We start from the raw sequence: 23,234 nt of genomic DNA, 5'->3' as shown, positions 1-23,234 counted from the left end.
AATATCAAGAATCCAAAATACTCATCTCCTGTTATGAAGAGTTGTCTCCAGGCACTGCATAGGGAGGGGACAGGGGGATATAAGCTTCTCTTTACCTAAACTGGATGTCCCCTGAGAGAAGGAACAACAGATATACATGTCAATTCTCAATAGAGATGCAAGTCCTGGTGTTAACTGAGTAACCCTGAATGTTCTGTACACACAGAGAGTAGGGTCCTTAAACATGGGCTGTGGCAGATATTAGTGATACTTTGTATTCCTGTAAGATTTGCTTGCCTATTATTGTTAAGGATTTATTTATTTTAGTTGATTATCATAAACAATATTTTAAGTGAACCCTATACTCCTTCCATGTAAAAAATACTTGACAGGAAACCTGTGTGAGCCAAGCAGTTGTGCTTCCTCTATCAGTGGGAACGATGTTAAGTTTACACTAAAGGATAACAGCAGCACACTTTGAGTTTCATTTGTGTATTGAAAGATGTTAGTAGGGTGTTCCAGTTTACATAGAATTTTATAATTTTGGAAGCATTTTCACCTACATTAGTGACTTATTGCAGGGTAAAAGAATGATGTTGCTCTCACCTGGGAAGTTAAGAAGAGTTATGTTCTGAGATGTGTCTGAAGAAAGATTGATAGCCTAGGCCATGCAGGGATGGTGAGGCATTGAGGGAAAGAGAAATTTGAACAAAAGTGATAGCTGAGCACATACAGCACATGGTTGGAGGATTGTGGATGCTAACATTAGTGGGTCACATTGAACTGAAATGCCTTCAGGGGAAATTGTGATGGTATGAAATAATAATACCCTCCTTTTCCTGCAGTATATTTCTGTATACAGGAACTTGAAAGATGTTATGTGCTCATTTTTTCATTTTCCAAATGAGATGAATGCACTGGAACCATGGGTCTCTTTTTAGAAGGAAAACTTAACTGAGTTTATAAACCTAACAGTAAGTTCAGACCTGTGGGAAGTTTTTCATCTTAGTGAACTTCGAAGAGGGAAAGAAACTCATGAAATGGAGTAGAATGGGTTCAGTGGGCTCTTTATCAAGCTATGGGTGGTGTTACCTTGGATGGCAATGTCCTGCTATTCATACAAATTCTACTCACTGCCACAGAAACACAGCATATTGTAAAAATCACAAACTTACACTACAGGGAAATATTTACATTCAACCATGAAAGAAGTATAAACAGATCAGGAACTCAGAGGTCTCTGTTCCAGCTCAGCTAAGAAGAGGGATCAGTGTAGATCACAAGAGGTTGGGTCTTTGGCAGAACATAGTGCATGCAGAAACTTCCAGAGACTTCTAAGGGACAAAGTGCTGTTCCACATTGTGTTCTGGGGAGTCAGTATGGCTGGCTGAGCAGGAGCAAGGCTGCTGAGATAAAGATGATGGTCTGGCACAGGAGAAGTAAGCTTAGGATCTGCCGCTCTGTGCAGAACTTAGGTAACTACTCAGGGAGCCTACATTGTCCACTAACTGGAGCAGCTCTGTGCATCTTTGGGGTCAGTGGGAGGAGTTGGTCAGAGAGGATTTGTTCCTATGACTGTTGGTTTATTTTTTCCTTCCTAATTCAACTTTAAAGTGATTTCCTCTTAATATAAAATATATTTTTCTCCTAAATAACCAATGGATCAATGACCAAATAAAAAAAGAGATCAAGCAATACATGGAGACAAATGACAATAATAATTCATCACCACAAAATCTGTGGGACGCAGTAAAGGCCGAGCTAAGAGAGAAGTATATTGCAATACAGGCCTACCTCAGGAAAGAAGAGCAATCCCGTATTAACAGTATAAACTCACAGTTAAAGAAACTAGAAAAAGAAGAACAAATGAGGCCCAAAGTCAGTAGAAGGAGGGACATAATAAAGATTAGACCATAAGTAAATAAAATTGTGAAGAATAAAACAATAGAAAGAATAAATGAAAGAAGGAGCTGGTTCTTCGAGAAAATCATCAAAATAGATAAACCCCTAGCCAGACTTATCAAGAAAAAAGGAGAGTCTACACTCATAAACAGAATCATAAATGAGAAAGGAATAATCTCTGTGGACATCATAGAAATACAAAGAATTATGAGAGAATACTATAAAAAATTATATGCTAAGAAACTGGATAACCTGGAAGAAGTGGACCACTTTCTAGAAAAATACAACCTTCCCAGACTGACCCAGAAAGAAACAGAAAATCTGTACATACCAATTACCAGCAATGAAATTGAACTGGTAATAAAAAAACTACCTAAGAAGAAAACTGTGAACAAGATTGTTTCTATGATGTATTTTATCAAACATTTACTTAATAGCTAATAACCATCCTCCTTAAAGTTTTCCAAAAAATAAAAGAGGGAATATTTCCAAACTCATTCTATGAGACCAGCATAACTCCAATACTAAAACTAGTAAAAGACAACACAAAGAATGAAAATTACAGACTAAAGTCCCTGATGAATGTAGATGCAAAAATACTCAACAAAATATTAGCAAACCGAATTCAAAAATATGTAACGAAAATTCATCCCCCATGATCAAGTAGGATTTATTCCAGGGATGCAAGGATGGTACAATATTAGTAAATCCATCAACATCATCTACCACATCAACAAAAAGAAGAACAAAATCCACATGATCATCTCCATAGGTGCCAAAAAAGCATTCGACGAAATGCAACATCCATTCATGATAAAAATTATCAACAAATGGGTTTACAGGGAAAGAACCTCAACATAGTAAAGGCCATATATGATATACCCATAGCTAACATCATACCTAACAGTGAGATGCTGAAAGCTTTTCCTTTAAGATGGGGAAGAAGACAAGGATACCCACTGTCTCCATTTCTATTCAACAAAGTTCTGGAGCACCCTGCCATGGCCATGAGATAACACAAAGTAATAAAAAGAATCCAGATTGGCAAAGAAGTTAAGCTGTCACTGTTTGTAGATGACATGATATTTTACATAAAAAAACTAAAGAATCCACTCCAAAACTATTAGGTCTAATATCTGAATTCAGCAAAGTTGTAGGATACAAAATTAATACACAGAAATCTGTTGCATTGCTATACACTAATGATGAACAAGCAGAAAGAGAAATCAGGAAAACAATTATATTTGCAATCGCATAAAAAAGAATAAAATATCTAGGAATAAACCTAAGGAAGATGTGAGAGACCTTCACTCTGAAAATGACAGGACACTCATGAGAGAAATGAAATAAGATACAAATAAATGGAAACACATCCCATAATCATGGATAGAGAAAATTAATATTGTCAAAATGGCCATCCTGCCTAAAGCAATCTACAGATTCAGTGCAATTCCTATCAAAATACCAGAAGCATTCTATAATCAACTACTGCAAATAGTTCTAAAATTCATATGGAACCACAAAATACCCCGAATAGCCAAAGCAATCCTGAGAAGGAAGAATGAAGTTGGGGGATTACGCTCCCTGACTTCCAGCTCTACAACAAAGCCACAGTTATCAAGACAGTTTTGTACTGGCACAATAACAAACCCATAGGCCAATGGAACAGACTAGAGAGCCCAGATACATACCCAAGCATATATGGTCAATTAATATGTGACAAAGGATCCATGGACACACACTGGAGAAATGAGAGCCCCTTCAACAGCTGGTGTTGGCAAAACTGGACAGTTACACTCGAGTGAATGAAACTGGATTATTGTCTAACCCTATACACAAAAGTAAACTTGAAATGGATCAAAGACCTGAATGTACATCATGAAACCATAAAACTCTTAGAAGACAACATAGGCAAAAATCTCCTGAATATAAAAATGAGTAACTTTTTACTGAACACATCTTCACAGACTAGGGAAACAAAAGCAAAACTGAACACTTTGAACTACATCAAGCTAAAAAGCTTCTGTAGAGCAAAGGACATCATCAGCAGAACAAAAAAGCATCCTACAGTATGGGAGAATATATTTGTAAATGACATATTCAACAAGGGGTCAACATCCAAAATATATAAAGAACTCACACACCTGAACAACTAAAAAGCAAATAACCCAAATGAAAATTGGTAGAGGATATGATCAGACAATTCTCCAAAGAAGAAATTCAGATGGCCAACAGGCACATAAAAAGATGCTCCACATCACTAATTATCAGGCAAATACCACAATGAGATATCACCTCACACCAGTTAGGATGGCCAGCATGCAAAAGACTAAGAATATTGGCGAGGTTGCAGAGAAAGGGATCCCTCCTACAGTGCTGGTGGGAATGTAAGCTAGTTCAACCATTGTGAAAAGCAATATGGAGGTTCCTCAAAAAACTAAAAATAGAAATACCATTTGAACCAGGAATTTCACTCTTAGGAATTTACCCAAAGAATACAAGTTCTGAGATTCAAAAACATGTACACAACCCTATGCTTATTGCAGCACTATTTACAATAGCCAAGATACAGAAGCAACCTAAGTGTCCATCAGTACATGAATGGATAAAGAAGAGGTGGTACATATACACAATGAAATACTATTCAGCCACAAGAAAGAAAGAAATCCTACTTTTTGCAGCAACATGGATGGAGCTGGAGGATTTTATGCTCAGTGAATGAGCCAGGCGGAGAAGGACAAGTACCAAATGATTTTTCCCACTTGTGAAGTATAACAACAAAGCAAAACTGAAGGAACAAGTTAGCAGCAGACTCACAGACTCCAAGAAGGAATTAGATGTTACCAAAGGGGAGGGGTAGGGAAGGGCAGGTGGGTAGGGAGGGAGAAGGGGATTGAGGGGTATTAAGATTGGCATACATGGTGTGTGGGGAATCATGGCAAAGACAGTGTACCACAGTGAAAGCAAATAGTGACACTGTATCATCTTTTTTCAATAATTTTTGAGGTGTTATTGATATACACTCTTATGACAGTTTCACATGAAAAAATAATGTGATTACTACATTTAGCCATATTATCAAGTCCCCACCCATACCCCAGTGCAGTCACTGTCCATCAGTGTAGTAAGATGCCACAGATTCACTATCTGCCTTCCCTGTGCTATCTGTTTATCCCATGATCCCCCACACCATGTGTACTAAACATAATACCCTTCAATCACCTTCTACTTCCGTACCCACCCTTCCTCCCACACCCCTCCCCTTTGATAACCACTAGTCCCTTCTTAGAGTCTCTGAATATGCTGCTATTTTGTTCCTTAAATTTTGCTTCACTGTTATACTCCATAAATGAGGGAAATCATTTGGCACTTATCTTTCTCCACGTGGCTTATTTTGCTGAGCATAAAATCCTCCAGCCCCATCCATGTTGTTGCAAATGGGAGGATTTGTTTCTCTCTTATGGCTGAATAGTATTCCATTGTGTATATATACCACCTCTTCTTTATCCATTAATCTGCTGATGGACACTTAGGTTGCTTCCATATCTTGGCTATTGTAAATAGTACTGTGATCAACATAGGGGTGCATATATGTCTTTTTGAATCTGAGAACTTGTATTCTTTGTGTAAATTCCAAGGAGTGGGATTCCCAGGTCAAATGGTATTTCTATTTATAGTTTTTTGAGCAACTTCCATATTGCTTTTCACAATGATTGCACTAGCTTACACTCCCACCAGCAGTGTAGGAGGGATCCCCTTTCTCCACATCCATGCCAACATTTATTGTTCTTAGCCTTATCAATGCTGGATATATTTACTTGTGTAAGGTGATACCTCATTGTGGTATAAATTTGCATTTGCCTGATGATTAGTGATATGGAGCATTTTTTCATATGCCTGTTGGCCATCTTAAATTCTTCATTGCAGTACTGTCGCTCCATGTACTCTGCCCATTTTTTAATCATGTTATTTGCTGTTTGGGTGTTGAAGCATGTTATTTTTTTATGTATTTTGAATGTTGACCCCTTGTCAGATATGTCATTTACAAATATATTCTCCCAAACTGTAGGATACCTTTTTGTTCTGTTGATGACGTGTCCTTTGCCATACAGAAACTTTTTAGTTTGATGTAGTTCCATGAGTTCATTTTTGCTTTTGTTTCCCTCACTCAAACAGATGCATTCATGAAAAATTTGCTCATGCTTATATTCAGGAAATTTTTTCTATGTTGTCTTTTAAGTGTTTTATGGTTTCATGATGTACATTCAGGTCTTTGATCCATTTTGAGTTTACTTTTGTGTATGTGATTGAATAATAATCCAGTTTCATTCTCTTGCATGTAGCTGTCCAGTTTTGTCAACACCAGCTGTTGAAGGGGCTGTCATTTCCCCATAGTATGTCCATGGCTCCTTTATCATTTTTTTATCGACCCTATATGGTTGGGTTTATATGAGGGCTCTCTACTCTGTTCATTGGTCTGTATTTCTGTTCTTGTGCCAGTACCAAATTGTCTTGATTACTGTGGGTTTGTAGTAGAGCTTGAATTTGGGGAGTGTAATGCCCCCTCCTTTATTCTTCCTTCTCAGAATTGCTTTGACTATGTGAGGTCTTTTGTGGTTCCATATGAATTTTAGAATGATTTTGTCTAGTTCATTGAATAATGCTGTTGGTATTTTGATAGGAATTGCATTGAATCTGTAGATTGCTTTAGGCAGGATGGTCATTTTGACAGTATTAATTCTCTCTATCCATGAGCACAGGATGTGTTTCCATTTATTGGCATCTTCTTTAATTTCTCTCATGAGTGTCTTGTAGTTTTCAGAGTATAGGTCTTTCACCTCTTTGGTTAGGTTTATTCCTAGGTATTTTATTCCTTTTGATACAACTGTGAATGGAATTGTTTTCCTGATTTCTCTTTCTGTTAGTACATTGGTAGTGTATAGGAATGCCACAGATTTCTGCATATTAATTTGTATCCTGCAACTTTGCTGAATTCAGATATTAGATCTAGTAGTTTAGGGGTGCATTCTTTATGGTTTTTCATACAATATCATGTCATCTGCAAACAGGGACAGTTTTACTTCTTCCTTGCCAATCTGGATGCCTTTTATTTTTTTGTGCTGAATGATTGCCGTGGCAAGGACCTCCAGTACTATGTTGAATAGAAGTGGGGAAAGTGGGCATCCTTGTCTTGATCCCAATCTTAAAGGAAAAGCTTTCAGCTTCTCACTGTTAAGTATGATATTGGCTGTGGGTTTGTCATATATGGCCTTTATTATGTTGAGGTACTTGCCTCTATACCATTTTTCTGATAGTTTTTATCATGAATGAATGTTGAACTTTGTCAAATGGTTTTTCAAAAGGGGTACCCTCCTACACTGCTGGTGGGAATTAAAATTGGTTCAACCATTGTGGAAAGCAGTATGGAGGTTCCTCAGAATGCTCAAAATAGAAATATCATTTGACCCAGGAATTCCACTTCTAGGAATTTACCCTAAGAATACAGCACTCCAGTTTGTAAAAGACAGATGCACCCCTATGTTTATCGCTGCACTATTTACAATAGCCAAAATATGGAAGCATCCTAAATGTCCAACAGTAGATGAGTGGATAAATAAGATGTGGTACATATACACAATGGAATATTACTCAGCTATAAGAAAAAAACAGATCCTACCATTCGCAACAACATGGATGGAGCTAGAGGGTATTATGATCAGTGAAATAAGCCAGGCAGAGAAAGACAAGTACCAAATGATTTTACTCATATGTGTAGTATAAGAACAAAAGAAAACTGAGGGAGCAAAACAGCAGCAGAAGCACAGAACCCAAGAATGGACTAACAGTTACCAAAGGGAAAGGGACTGGGGTGGATGGGTGGGAAGGGAAGGAAAAAAGAAAGGGGGCATTATGATTAACATGTATAGTGGGGGCGCACAGGGAGGGCTGTGCAACACAGAGAAAACAGGTAGTGATTTTACAGCATCTTACTATGTTGATGGACAGTGACTGTGAACGGATACGTGGGGGGGACTTGGTGAAGGGGGGAGTCTAGTAAACAATGTTCTTCATGTAATTGTATATTAATGATACCAAAATAAAATTTTTAAAAATGCTTTTCAGCATCTATGGAGATGATCATGTGGTTTTTGCCTTTCTTTTTGTTGATGTGGTGGATGATGTTGATGGATTTTCGAATGTTGTACCATCCTTGCATCGCTGGAATAAATCCCGCTTGATCATGATGGATGATATTTTTAATATATTTTTAAATTCCGTTTCTTAATATTTTGTTGAGTATTTTTGCATCTATGTCCACCAGGGATATTGGTCTGTAATTTTATTTTTTTCTAGTGTTTTTGCTTGGTTTTGGTGTTAGAGTGATGTTGGCATCATAGAATGAGTTTGGAAGTATTTCCTCTTCTTCTACTCTGTAGAAAACTTTAAGGAGATTGGGCATTAGGTCTTCACCAAATGTTTGATAAAATTCAGCAGTGAAGTTATCTGGTCCAGGGGGGTTTTCTTTGGTAGTTTCTTGATTACCAGTTCGATTTCATTGTTGGTAGTTGGTCTGTTCAGATTTTCTCTTTCTTCCTTTGTCAGCCTTTGAAGGTTGTATTTTTCTAGAAAGTTGTCCACTTCTAGGTTATCCAGTTTGTTAGCATACAATTTTTCATAGTATTCTACAATAATTCTTTGTATTTCTGTGGTGTCCGTAGTGATTTTTCCTTTCTCATTTCTGTATCTATTTATGTGTGTAGACTCTCTTTTTTTCTTGAAAAGTCTGGCTAGGGATTTATCTGTTTTGTTTATTTTCTCAAAGTACCAGCTCTTTTTTTCATTGATTCTTTCTATTGTTTTATTCTTCTCGATTTTATTTATTTCTACTGTAATGTTTATTATGTCCCTCCTTCAACTGACTTTGGGCCTCATTTGGTCTTCTTTTTCTAGTTTCATTAATTGTGAGTTTAAACTGCTTATATGGGATTGTTCTTCTTTCCTGAGGTAGGCCTGTACTGCAATATACTTTCCCCTTAGCATGGCCTTGGCTGTATGCCACAGATTTTGTGGTATAGAATTGTTGTTGTCATTTGTATCCATATATTGATTGATCTCTGTTTTTATTTTGTCATTGATCCATTGGTTTTATTAGGAGCATGTTGTGAAGCCTCATGTGTTTGTGAAATTTTTCATTTTCTTTGCATAATTTATTTCTAGTTTCATACCTTTGTGGTCTGAGAAACTGGTTGGTACAATTTCAATCCTTTTGAATTTTCAGAGGCTCTTTTAGTTGCCTAGTATGTGATTTATTCTTGAAAATGTTCCACGTGCACTTGAGAAGAATGTGTATTCTGCTGCATTTGGGTGTAGGGGTCTCTAGATGTCTTCTAGGTCCATCTGTTCTAATGAGTTGTTCAGTGCCTCTGTGTCATTACTTATTTTCTGTCTGGTTGATCTGTCCTTCAGAGTGAAGGGAGTGTTGAAGTCCCCTAGAATGCATGCATTGCATTCTATTTCCCCTTTTAGTCAGTATTATTTATTTCACATATGTAGGTGCTCCTGTGTTGGGAGCATAGATATATATAATGGTTATATCTTCTTGTTGGATTGACCCCTTTATCATTATGTAATGTCCTTCTTTGTCTCTTATTTCTTTCTGTGTTTTGAAGTCTATTTTGTCTGATACAAGTACTGCAACTCCTGCTTTTTCCTCTCTATTAGTTGCATGAAATATCTTTTTCCACCCCTTTTCTTTTAATCTGTGTATGTCTTTGGGTTTGAAGTGAGTCTCCTGTAGGCAGCATATAGATGCTCTTGTTTTTTTACCCATTCAGTGATGCTATGTCTTTTGATTGGTGCAGTCAGTCCATTTACATTTAGGGTGATTATCGATAGGTATGTACTTATTGCCATCGCAGACTTTAGATTAGTGATTACCAAAGATTCAAGTTTAACTTCCTTACTATCTAAGAGTCTAACTTAACCCACTTAATATGTTATTACAAACACAATCTAAAAGTTCTGTTCTTTTTCTCCTCCTTTCTCTTCCTCCTCCACTCTTTATATATTAGGTATCATGTTCTGTACTATTTGTCTATCCCTTGATTGAGTCTGGGCGTAGTTAATTCAATTTTGCGTTTGTTTGGTAATTAGCTGTTCTACTTTCTTTACTATGATTTTATTACCTCTGGTGACAGCTATTTAACCTTAGGAACACTTTCACCTATAGCAGTCCCTCCACAATAAACTGTAGAGATGGTTTGTGGTGGTAAATTCTCTCATCTTTCACTTATCTGAAAATTGTTTAATCCCTCCTTCAAATTTAAATGATAATCTTGCCATATAAAGTAATCTGGTTCCAGGCCCTTCTGCTTCATTGCATTAAAAACATCATGCCACTCCCTTCTGGCCTGTAAGGTTTCTGCTGAGAAGTCTGATGTTAGTCTGATGGGCTTTCCTTTGTATGTGATCTTATTTCTCTCTCTGCCTGCTTTTAATAATCTGTCTTTATCCTTGATCTTTGCCATTTTAAATACTATTTGTCTTGGTGTTGTCCTCCTTGGTTCCCTTGTGTTGGGAGATCTGTGCACCTCTATGGCCTGAGAGACTATCTCCTTCCCCATATTGGCGAAGTTTTCAGCACCTACCTCCTCAAAGACACTTTCTATCCCTTTTTCTCTCTGTTCTTCTTCTGGTATCCCTATAATGTGAATATTGTTTTGCTTGGATTGGTCACACAGTTATCTCAATATTCATTCATTCTTATAGATCCTTTTTTTCTCTCTGTGCCTCAGCTTCTTTGTATTCCTCTTCTTTCATTTCTATTTCATTTATTGTCTCCTCCACCATATCCAACCTGCTTTTAATACCCTCCTTTGTGTCCTTCAATGATTGATTCTCTGACCTGAATTAATTACTGAGTTCTTGGATATCTTTCTGTACCTCCATTAGCAGGTTGATGATTTTTATTTTGAACTCCCTTTCAGGAAAAGTCACGAGATCCATGTCATTTAAATCTTTCTCAGGAGTGTATTAATAATTTTACTCTGGACTAGGTTCCTTTGGCGTTTCATATTTCTACATGGTGCCCTCAAGTGCCTAGAAGCTCTACTCTCTGGAGCTGCTCAGCCCCTGAAGCAATGTCAGGGGTTGCAGGGGAGTGCTATTGGTCCCTGGGGGTAGGAAAGAGTCCTGCTTCCCAGCTGCTATGCCTACCTCCACTACCTGAACAAGTAGGCTGAGTACACAGGTATAAGCTTTCTTCCCAGAGAAGCCAGATATGGATCCCTGCTTTCCGCAAGCAGGCTGAATCCCAGTCTCCCCAGGAACTCCACTTGTCCTAGCTTTCCAACTCCGTAATCACGAGAGTATGATGAAAGCACCTTGAAATGTAGGTTTGTGCTTCCAGAGCAGATCTCTGGAGATAGGTATTCAGCAGTCCCAGGTGTCCACTCCCTCCCTGCTCAGTTTATCTTCCTCTCGCCCATGAGCTGGGGTGGAGGAGGGGCTTTGGTCCTGCTGGGCCACTGCTTGGGTATGTTACCCTGTTCCGTGAGGCCTGCTCTTTTCTCCAGGTGTATGCAGTCTAGTGCAGTCCTCTTTCGTGTTGCTCTCTCAGGGTTAGTTGTATTAATTATATTTTTGTATTATATGCGGTTTTAGGAGGAAGCCTCTGTCTCACCTCTCGCACCACCATCTTTAATCCTCCTATGTGGCATCTTACTACACAGATGGGCAGTGACTGCAATGGGGTATGTGGGGGGACTTGATAGTATTGGTGAATGTAGTAGTCAGATTGTTTTTCATGTTTAACCTCTGTAGGAATGTGTATCAATAATACTTTAATAAAAAAAGGAAACAGCAATAAGTAAATAAATGAAATAAAATAAAATATATTTGAGAGAATAAATTAACCTTTAATGCATATAATAGTTTTCTGGTGGCAGCAGGATGATTCTCCTATTAATCATGTGACAGGGAACAATCTGGACTCTAACAGTAGAGTCCCTTTTCCTTCTTTTGTTACTAAGCAGTCCTGAACCTCATAAAAAGGCTATAGCTTATTTCACCTGTTCAATATGTTTGCCTAAATTTTTGTCTATCTTCCCACAGTATATGGAAGTCTTTGGTTTGACCATATCAAAGGTTGGTATCACTTCAACATCCAGTTCATAGTATATAAGGAGATGATAAATGTGACAAGAAATTTTACTTCTTATGGTTTAACCCAAGTGGTAATCCAGCCTGGCCTAATGAATTCACGATTCATGTCTAGAATTTTCAAATGACAATATAGAATTAGAGATCCGAGAGGCAGTGTTATAGGAGACTTTTTGCTGTGTCATCTCCTTAGTCTTATCACGAGGTTTTTACTTACAGTTATGGACTTAAATTTCCTTTCAAAAAATAGTATGTGTTTGAGGGATTGGTGGTTATATGAGGGCCTGCATATGCTTGATTATTTTGAGCCAAAATTTTTCTTTCTCCGTCGTGCTTGATTCATTCAATTTTCTGCAGTATTCATCCTTTTATCATTCTGAATTTAGTTTATCAGACTAAGATGCATTTTTGCTGAAATTTAGTCTTGTGTGCCTTATGTTGAATAAACCTATTACAATAAAATAAAATGTCTGTGCTCTGTATAATGAATGTGGCTTCCAATAATAGTCATTTATAACTGGTTTGAAACATAAGGACTTCTGTTTTTTGGGGGATAAATTCCAGAGGCAGGCTACCCTGAGGCTGGGTATGGCAGCTAAAGTATGTCATGAATATTTCAAAAATTTTCTTTTCTCTCTTATGATCTTTGGTGTAATATTGTTGATCACTCTCATGATTGCAAGGTGGTGCCATGGCTCCAAACACATCCTTCTGGGAATAAACACCTAGAGTGGAACTAGAAGAATAGGGACCTAAAGGATTTTTTTCCTTGCTCTGTTCCCAGCTTTACCCTAGGAGGAAAGTCAATCTCAGAAACTTCTATTTGACTTTTTCTGTCTGCTTCAATGTCAAAAGTGCATCATGCTACCACTCAAGGCAAAATCTTGTAAGGGAGAATGGGAGTGCCATGAGGACCTCACCTCAAGCAGGACCATTCCGGGAATGGAGCTGTTGCTGCAGCCAGGACACCACCAGGGATCTTCTAGCAAGTAAGAAGAGGAAGAGCAGATATGCAGGAAACAGCTAATGGCTGCCACCAGCTGAATACTCATCACAAGCTTTGGTTTAAGTCTTCCCCTAGGTGATGATAGAAGCCTAGACTCTCCTGTTGAGTCTATATCAGCTACCAGGAAAATTTCAAGTATCTGGCTGGCTTTTCAACCCTCCTCACAATAGGGCTTCCTCCAGTGCCTCTAGCCAGTTTTGATCTTCTCATCACAGGCCTGTTGACAGCTACCTGCAGGGAAAACGAACATCTAGTATATCTCTGACCTGACATCTCACAGGTCCCATGCAACTGCAATATTACATATACTATTCCTCTAGTCTAGATTATACATTTTCCACTTTGTCTTCATGAAAAGGCTATTTCCATTTAAGACCTAGGACAAATTTCTCTTTTTCCTTGAAACTTTCTCTGAAATCTGTTTCACACTTACTCTGTCTTCATCACAGATTAAGTGAAATGTGAGCACTTCAGAAATAAATAAAAGTGAGGAGTAAAACTCAAGTTGGAGGAAGATTAATTTACCAAGAAAGAATAATGAAATCCCTTCTCTTTGTGTAATGCTTAATTAATAACAGGCTAAGCTGCAACATTTTTTGTTCCATGATGTTATTTAGTTCTGTCATTTGTATACATTTTCTTTCTAATACTTGCATAATGTATCAGTCTCTGATTTACTTTAGCATCTCAGAAGTACTATCTAAAACTCTGCCAATTTGGGGGGAAGGAGTTCAGGGAGGAGGACATGAACGTTGTTGTGAGGCAGGCCATATTTGAGAATATGAATTCTGACCCACTTGCTAATTTTGAAAATGCACTAAAAACATGAGCACTCTAAAAGAACTCATGGGTGTTTTCTTCACAAAGGTGAGGTTCAGCAATGTCTGGTTTGGTCTGAAGTGCAAACAGACCAACGTGCTCTGTAATTCTTGCCAGAGTTTCCCAAGATGTAGCTCTCCTGTCCCCTTTCCTTCTACTGATATTTGATATTCCATGATTTCCACTCCATACTCTTCCTGTGAATACATTATTTGGTCCCTGAAGTTATCAGAGGAATAATCTACAATCCCAAGGTGTTTACATGGCCACTAGACATCTACCAATGCCTAGCATAGTGCCTGCCACAAATTGGGTGTGCATTGAGTGTTAGACCCTTTCCCTACACAAACATAGCCACAGTTCTGATGTTTAGTTAATGATGGATCTTTAAGCCATCACTGGCTGCTTTTGTATTTCCACAGATTTTTCTGAGTATCAGCATTCATCAGAGTGAATATCAGCACCCGTTTGTTATCAGGAGTGATTATTACATGTCTTATATCAATCGAGAATATTGTATTATACAAATTTATGGGAATATCTTATTGTCTGTCCTATTGTTGAGTGAGATTTTAGATTGAATGGAATCATTATACAACTGATACATTTGAACCTATTAAATCATTTTCATTTCATGCAATCATTCCAAATTATGTTTTATGAACTTTTAACTGAGGATGACTTTGTTTTCTTGACTTTTGGTATCCCTTCATCTCTTAGGTGTATCTTTCTCCTTCCCTTAAAAAGTTGAAATGGTGGTAAAAGGGAGCTGACCTGAAGAGGGTGTATACCCTTTCCCTTTAGCCCCAGCACAGATTGTTGTGTTCTAGATGCTAAGGTTATTGTCATCTGTCATTATTGCTGTACTTGCATTTGGAATTTCTTTGAGAAAAGAAAACTATCTGTGCACCCATGTCATTAATGAAACTAAAGAAGAGTGACTGAACTGGTAAATAAGGAAAATCAGAGCAAGGAAAAATTGTTTTGTTGTAGTGATGTATATACCCACATATTTACTATGCAGATTCACATGCACTTCTCTCACTGTAGTTACCTCCTCCAATATCATTTGCATTGATATAACCAATCCTGCAGGAAGATTTTTTGAGTTTTAGGTTGTTTCATATTTTTGTTTTCTTTTTTTCAATGTGTTTTAAAATGAGTGTTTCCTCTCTTTCCTCTCCTTCTGCAATTTGTCGTCACAATTCAGTTTGTCTGTAAATTGAGCTTGAGACTGCATCATATCTATATTGAGTAAATGTAGAGAGTAATTTCAGCCTTGCCTTCATAAACTTTTTCCCTATAGCAATATTTTCACATCTCTCATAAAATCTATGTCCTCATCAGAAGATATTAATTCAGTGATATTTGATATGGGATTTTTATAAGACTTGTGTAAAATACAGTAAGCAGTGCTAGTGTGGAATTAAACAGTGATTAAATTGCAGTGATTTCCTTTTTCATCCAAGTGGCTGAAAGCTTAGAAAGTGGAGTAATTGTACCAAGGTATAGTATAATTAAAATGATAGTTTGTTTATCAGATTTGTAGAAAGTGAGAGAGTGAAGACAGGGCCATGGGGAGGAGGAAGTGGGAAGTTAGAGGGGAGAGAAAAATAAAAGTGGGAAAAATCCTGTTCCCCCAGTGCTAAGGTCCCACACCAGCACCCCCAGCCCAGACACTTCACTGATGCAATTGTTTTGTACCTCCTCCCAGGTACCATTGGAGACTGGAAAAATCACATGACTGTTGCCTAGAATGAAAGGTTTGACATTTTCCAAAGGGAGATGAAGGATTTACCCTTGAAGTTCATCTGGGATATAAATGAAGAATAGAATCATAAGCTCAGCCCAAATATTTTAGGAAAGCCGATTCAGAAAGAAACATTTAACAATGTAATCTGTGAACACTGTGAACTCTTACTATTGTTGAATCACAGCTGAAAACCTTAAGGATTAATAAATACTAATGTAATAATTTTACATCCCTTGGCATAGGTGTCCTGTTTTCCATTTCCTGCGTTCATCACTTTCTGATGAAAAGAGGATTCCCCTTATTGTGTTAGAATATAATTACAGAAAATTTTATTTTGCTTTTGAGTAATTACTCAGTTTTTGAACAAAAAGGGTATTCATAACATGTGATCGATTTACTATCTTATAAAGGAAGTTTTGACATTTAAAAAACACTGCTTATTGTCTTTTTATCGTTAAAGTGCTTAGTGTTTAGATTACCATATGAGTGAAACTTTTAGCTCTTTCAGGTTTATGTTTAACTTAGGCGTGTTGCCACCTCAAATATTTTCAGTCACATATCATACATTTAGTTGATCTGGTTAATATCCTTGTGTTGCAAGACAATTATTGTTTCTAATATTTAAAAAACAGTAACATTTTTACTGAATAATTGGTCATTTTCTTACTGATTAAAATGGACTTCGTGTTGTTCTAAAGCACATAATTTGAGTTGTATAAAATGTCATATTTTTCCTCCTAGCATGCAATTCTCTTTCAAAATCATGATATGTAATTTCCAAAATAAGGTAAAAATCTCTCACCAGGAATCTTTTGGTAGTATGCTAGGTATTTCTTTAGACTGAAAGGTAATTTAAAAATGAAAATATTATCAATTGAATATTTCTGTTCAGAAATTATTTCACACATATTTATTTGTGTTTATTTTTCAGATCATTTGATAGAGATATATAGTCCTTATAAAAAAACTTGCTCATTTCTTATTACATTTATTCCTTAGCATATATATAAAATATTTGTGATTACTGTTAATAGGAAATTTTGTCAGTTACATTTTTTACTGATTATCGCTACTCGTGATTTTTGCCTGCTCATTCATCATCAGGATTTCTGGATCTAATCTGGTTGAGTGGAAAGCAGTGAAGTTGGTCTGAGGTCAGCAGCAGTGTGGAGGCTGCCATAACCACCCTCCAGTTTCTGCAGAACCCTGGGTAGGTCTCTGCTGATTGGTGCCCACTTAGGGTGGCTGGTTGCCTCACTGCTTTTATTTCCATATACACAAAGCTCTGCTCATCTTTCCTAAGAAACACAAATAGTTCCTTTCATCACTGACACCTTAAGCAAGGAAACAAAGGGCCCTGATTCTTGCACTGGGAGAGGAATTCTCAATCCCCAGGACTCCTCCTGGTACAGAACCTCCTATTTCTTGACTCAAAACTTTGAGGGGCTATATTAAGCTGAGAAGCTTCTGTACAGCAAAAGACACCATCAATAGAACAAAAAGGATCCCTACAGTATGGGAGAACATATTTGAAAATGACACATCCTATAAAGGCTTGACGTCCAGAATATATAAAGAGCTCACATGCCTCAACAAACAAAAAACAAATAACCCAATTAAAAAATGGGCAGAGGAACTGAACAGACAGTTCTCCAAAAAAGAAATACAGATGGCCAACAGACACATGAAAAGATGCTCCACATCGCTAATTATCAGAGAAATGCAAATTAAAACTACAATGAGGTTTCACCTCACACCCGTAAGGATGGCTGCCATCTAAAAGACAAACAACAAAAAATGTTGGCGAGGCTGTGGAGAAAGGGGAACCCTCCTACACTGCTGGTGGGAATGTAAGTTAGTTCAACCATTGTGGAAAGCAGTATGGAGGTACATCAAAATGTTCAAAACAGACTTACCATTTGACCCAGGAATTGCACTCCTAGGAATTTACCCTAAGAGTGCAGCAATCAGGTATGAGAAAGATCAGTGCACCCCTACGTTTATCGCAGCACTATTTACAATAGCCAAGAATTGGAAGCAACCTAAATGTCCATCGATAGATGAATGGATAAAGAAGATGTGGTACATATACATAATGGAATACTACTCATCCATAAGAAAAGGGCAAATCCAACCATTTGCAGCAACATGGATGGAGCTGGAGGGTATTATGCTCAGTGAAACAAGCCAAGTGGAGAAAGAGAAATACCAAATGATTTCACTTATCTGTGGAATATAAGAACAATGGAAAAACTGAATTAACAAAACAGCACCAGAATCACAGAAGTCAAGAATGGACTAACAGGTACCAAAGGGAAAGGGACTGGGGAGGATGTGTGGGTAGGGAGGGATAAGGGGGGTGGAGAAGTAGGGGGGTATTAAGATTAACATGCATGGGGGGGTAGGGGAAAAGGGAGGGCTGTACAACACAGAGAAGGCAAGTAGTGATTCTACAACATTTTGCTATGCTGATGGACAGTGACTGTAAAGGGGTTTATAGGGGAGACCCTAGTAAACATAATATTCATCATGTAAGTGTAGATTAGTGATACCAAAAACAAAACAAAACAAAACAAAATGAAAAAAAAATGGCAGTTCCTGTGTGGTAACCCCCAATGAGTTCTACACAAGGGTATAAAGGGCATATAAAAGTGTAGGCAAAGGGTCTGTTTGCGTTTATAGAGAAGATCAAAGTCTAATTGGGCTACCCTGAAAATGAACTAAGATACCATATGAAAGAGAACTTCCAACATCAGCACTCTCTGGAAGACTCATGCCAGAAGATGATCATCAAAAAACCCCAAAAAATATCCATGCACTGCTACAGCTCTAGATGCACTCATCCCACAAGCTCTTGGACTTGCCATCGGAATGAAGGAGATATCTAAGCTGGCCTGTGCATACAGTAAAACAACAAATTTGACTGGATCTATACTGTTGGAACTCAACCAAGAATTAGGAGAAGTGCAGATTGTAGCGCTCCAAAATCTTACAACTACAGAATATTTACTGTTAAAAGAACATAAGTGATGTGAACATTCCCCAAGAATGGATTGTTTTAATTTGTCTGATTTCTCTCAGACAGTTCAAGTTCAGTTGGACAATATCCACCATATCATAGATAAGTTTTCACAAATGCATAAGGTGCCTAACTGGTTTTCTTGATTTCACTGGAGATGGCTGGTAATTACAGGTATGCTTTGGTTATGTAACTATACTCCTATTATGTTAATGTGTGTGCGCAATTTAATTAGTAGTTTAAAACCTATACATGCTGAAGTTACTCTACAAGAAGATATGTCAAAGAAATAATCAATCTTCCAATGTTTTCTTCCGCCTGCTACTTCTATAGCTTTTCTTCTTCTTTCCTAATTACAACCCTTAAATAGAATTCGTGCCTCATATCAAATTTACCGAGTATCATAATTCTTCCAAGTGGTAAAGATACCTCAAGACAAATGCTGGGCATAGAAGCTACAGGGCATAAATATGCAAAGAACTAAAAAGCTAACCATTTCAAACAATAAGGCTTCTCTCTCACTTACCAACTTTACATTTCCCTGTATGGCCCCGGAAGATGACTGGTTAGTCAGAGACGGGTAAGATTCCTCAAGGGAGGAACAACCTAAGACAGGCACAGTCGCAGGGGGGTCATCAGGTGAGAAATTGGGGCTCAACAGAGGTGAGGCTTAGAACCTCACCCCCCCATTCTGAGAGAAATCTTCTGCATACGTGGATGTTTTATTGCCCTTGTCTAGCTTGGATTAACACATAGTCTACAGGCACACACCTGATCATCTACATTTGCTCTCTTACAACACTAAACTATGTTTTCTACCTTTATCTTGCATCTACCTACCACTTAAGCATTTTATTAAAAATAATAATAATAAAGAGAGAAATGTGGTATCCACATATAAATCAAGTATAAAAACCAAATGAGTATTCATATTTGAACTGACTGTTTATAGTTCATAATGCATGAGCAAAACCGTAAGCTTCTGTGATGACTGCCCTTGTACTGTTCACTATGTAACTTATTCACTATGTAAGAATTTGTTCTACATGTAAAAACTTGTTTGTTATGCCTCAGAAGATTGGAGACTGACAAAAATTAGGCTTGGGGTGGATTAATGATTGTGCATTGAGCATTGACTCCCCTATACAGAACTTTATTGTCGTTAACAACCATTTGATCAATAAATATGAGAGATGCCCTCACAAAAAAAAAAAAAAAAAAAAAGGACAGACTTCCAATGGTAAAATAAATAAGTAACCGGGATGTAATGTATAGCATAAGGAATATAGTCAAGATATTGTAACAGCTTGTTAGGGTGATAGCTGGAACCTAGAATTATGTATATAAATGTCCTATCACTGTGTTGTACACTTGAAACTAATGTAATGTAATACTGTGCGTCAACTACCCTTCAATAAGAAATAATTATCTAAAAAGAAAAAATGGCCCTCCTGCCTACAGCAATCTACAGATTCAATGCAATCTCTATCAAAATACCAACAGTATTCTTCAATGAACTAGAACAAATAGTTCTAAAATTCATATATAACCATGAATGACCCTGAATAGCCAAAGCAATCCTGAGAAAGAAGAACAATGCTGAGGGAATTACACTCCCTAACTTTAAGCTCTACTACAAAGCCAGAGTAATCAAAATAATTTGGTACTGGCACAAGAACAGACCCATAGATCAAAGGAACAGAATAGAGAGCCCAGATATAAACCCAAAGATATATGGCCAATTAATATATGATAAAGGAGCTATGGACATACAATAGGGAAATAACAGCCTCTTCAACAACTGGTGTTGGCAAAACTGGACAGCTACATGCAAGAGAATGTAACTGGATTATTCTCTAACCCCATACACAAAAGTAAACTCAGATCAAAGACCTGAATGTAAGTCATGAAACCATAAAACTCTTAGAAGAAAACATAGGCAAAAATCTCTTCAATATAAACATGAGCAACTTTTTTCTGAACACACCTCCTTGGGAAAGGGAAACAAAAGCAAAAATGAACAAATGGGACTACATCAAACCAAAAAGCTTCTGTACAGCAAAGAACACCATCAGTAGATCAAAAAGGCATCATATGATAAGGGAGAATATATTCATAAACAACTTTCTGATAAGGGGTTAACATCCAAAATATATAGAGAACTCAGACACCTCAACACCCAAAAACAAATAACCCAATTAAAACATGGGGTGAGGATATGAACAGACACTTCTCGAAAGAAGAAATTCAGATGGCCGACAGACACATGAAAAATGTTCCACATGGCTAATTACCAGAGAAATGCAAATTAAAACAGTGAGTTTATCACCTCACACCAGTTAGGATGGCCAACATCCAAAGGACAAGAAACAACAATGCAGGTGAGGATGTAGAGAAAGAGTATCCCCCTACACTGTTGGTGGGAATGTAAATTAGTTCAACCATGTGGAAAGCAGTATGTAAGTTCCTCAAAAAACTAAAAATATAATCACTATTTGACCCAGGAATTCCATTCCTAGGAATTTACCTGAAGAAAACAATATCCCTGATTCAAAAAGACATATTCAGCCCTATGTTTATTGCAGCACTATTTACAATAGCCAAGATGTGGAAGCAACCTAAGTGTCTATCAGTAGATGAATGGATAAAGAAGAGGTGGTACATATACACAATGGAATATTACTCAGCCATAAGAAGAAAATAAATCCTGCCATTTGCAATGACATGGATGGAGCTAGAGGGTATTATGCTCAGTGAAATAAGCCAGGTGGAGAAAGACAAGTACCAAATGATTTCACTTATTTGTGCAGTACAACAACAAAGCAAAACTGAAGTAAGAAAACAGCAGCAGACTCACAAACTCCAAGAAAAGACTAGCAGTTACCAAAGGGAAGGGATTAGGGAGGGTGGATGGAGAAGGGTTGGGTGAGAAGGGATTACAGGGCATTATAATTAGCACTCACAATATAGGTATGTCATGGGGAAGTCAGTATAGCACAGAGAAGACAATGACTCTATAGCATCTTACTACCCTGATGGATAGTGACTGCAATGGGGTGAAGGGGGGACTTGATAATATGGGTGAATGTTGAAACCACAATGTTCTCATGTGAAACCTTCATAAGAGTGTATATCAATGATACCTTAATAAAAAAAAATATTAACCTAAAAAAAAAAAAAAAAACTTTGAAGGGGCATGAAGGAAGTGACATTTCTCTGGAGAGAAACATTTGTTTTTCTCCTGTTTTGTCTTATTTCTCCTCAAACAATTTTGGGTTAGGAATGGGAAATAAACCTTGTGCTTTAAAAAATGAATATTGGCACCTTCTGTATACAAGTTATTGACATTAGAATTTTATGTGAATTCTCTGCGTGATTATTAACAAAAATCTTACAAAGTAGGTACTATTTCATAAATGAGAAAACAGGACATAGAGCGAGGCAAACTAAATTCCCAAGAGGTAGTAGGCAATAAGTGCCAGCACTATGTTTCAAACTCTCATCTGTCTGACCCCAGAGCTGAGAATCTTTAATACTCTCCCCTTAACTTTTTGTTTCCACATACAGATTAACTTGGTTTGGGGCTGAGATATCCTGTTAGGTTGATTAAAGTCTACTTCTAGTTTATCCACATGCCAATGAGGGTCCTCTGTATCTTTCTCCTCAGCCATTCAATTTGAGGTTGTTCTCAGCAGAGGTGTTGATTTCAGTCTTTAATCTACTGTCCTAAATTGTCAGATTCTAGCCTAAGCCTAGAATTGGCAAAAGTACCATAAAAGGAAACCAAAGACATTTCACCTGCCAAAAGGGCTCTTCACTGTATGGAATTTCAGTTAATATTGTACTTATTATTACAGACACCTAAGTTAAATTTTAAACATACAAATTTTGTGTTTTGCTGATTTTATGTTTTTTGCCAAGTGAACATTGACTCCTCATGACCTTCTTTGTTCTCATAGTACAAGATAGGAAGCCTTAACCACATTTTTCATGAGTACATGTATTACAGTTTATCACCATAACTACCTATCTACTGCTGTAATTGACCAGTTATGATAGACACACTCCAATTCTGAAGAGAGTAATTTGTCTAAACATTTCACTGTACTAATAAAAATTACTACATTTTTGTGGTAAGCATTTCACTCCTGGTATATTGAACCCTCAAATATATTTGCAGGGCAGCATGTGTCTTGCATGATAATGACATCCCTGAGATATTTTAGGAAGTCCAAGGGCATGACCCGCATGATGACACAGGTATTGTGCCCAGTGATTTCCAAAGCTGAGACTTGCTTTGTCATATAAAATCATTCTCAGAACATGTTCTGTGAGCATGCTTCAGTTGTCTTATTACCATAAAAGTACTTTTCTATTTATGTTATTTAATCATCATGTATTCTAAGAACACCAATCCACTGAATAACCCATATTCACCCACAGAAAACCAGGATTTCTCTTATCTAAACTGGAACAAACTTTTATTATAGCTCAGTTGATTAAGTAAATACTTTTATGAACATGAAATCACATTTCTTTCTTTTTTATCTTTACCTGAATCTGAGTCCAAATATGGCATCTATAAATGACCAAAC

The 23,234-nt window shown here is 37.3% G+C and overlaps 1 protein-coding gene across 1 annotated transcript in view; it reads left to right on the top strand.

Annotated features, from left to right (window-relative positions):
- The window catches only part of LOC118916507 (amine sulfotransferase-like), a 176,466-nt gene extending 160,712 nt beyond the window's left edge, over nt 1–15,754 (top strand). Inside the window, exon 7 of the mRNA XM_057489319.1 lies at nt 15,582–15,754. Within this exon, the coding sequence (XP_057345302.1) occupies nt 15,582–15,622 (41 nt within the window). The 3' untranslated portion in view covers nt 15,623–15,754. The remainder of the gene's footprint in view (nt 1–15,581) is intronic.
- The last annotated feature ends 7,480 nt before the right edge of the window (nt 15,755–23,234 follow it).

The sequence above is a fragment of the Manis pentadactyla genome, chromosome 12, assembly GCF_030020395.1.
Source record: "Manis pentadactyla isolate mManPen7 chromosome 12, mManPen7.hap1, whole genome shotgun sequence".
Lineage (NCBI taxonomy): Eukaryota > Metazoa > Chordata > Mammalia > Pholidota > Manidae > Manis > Manis pentadactyla.
This window is presented reverse-complemented; position numbering and strand designations above follow the sequence as displayed.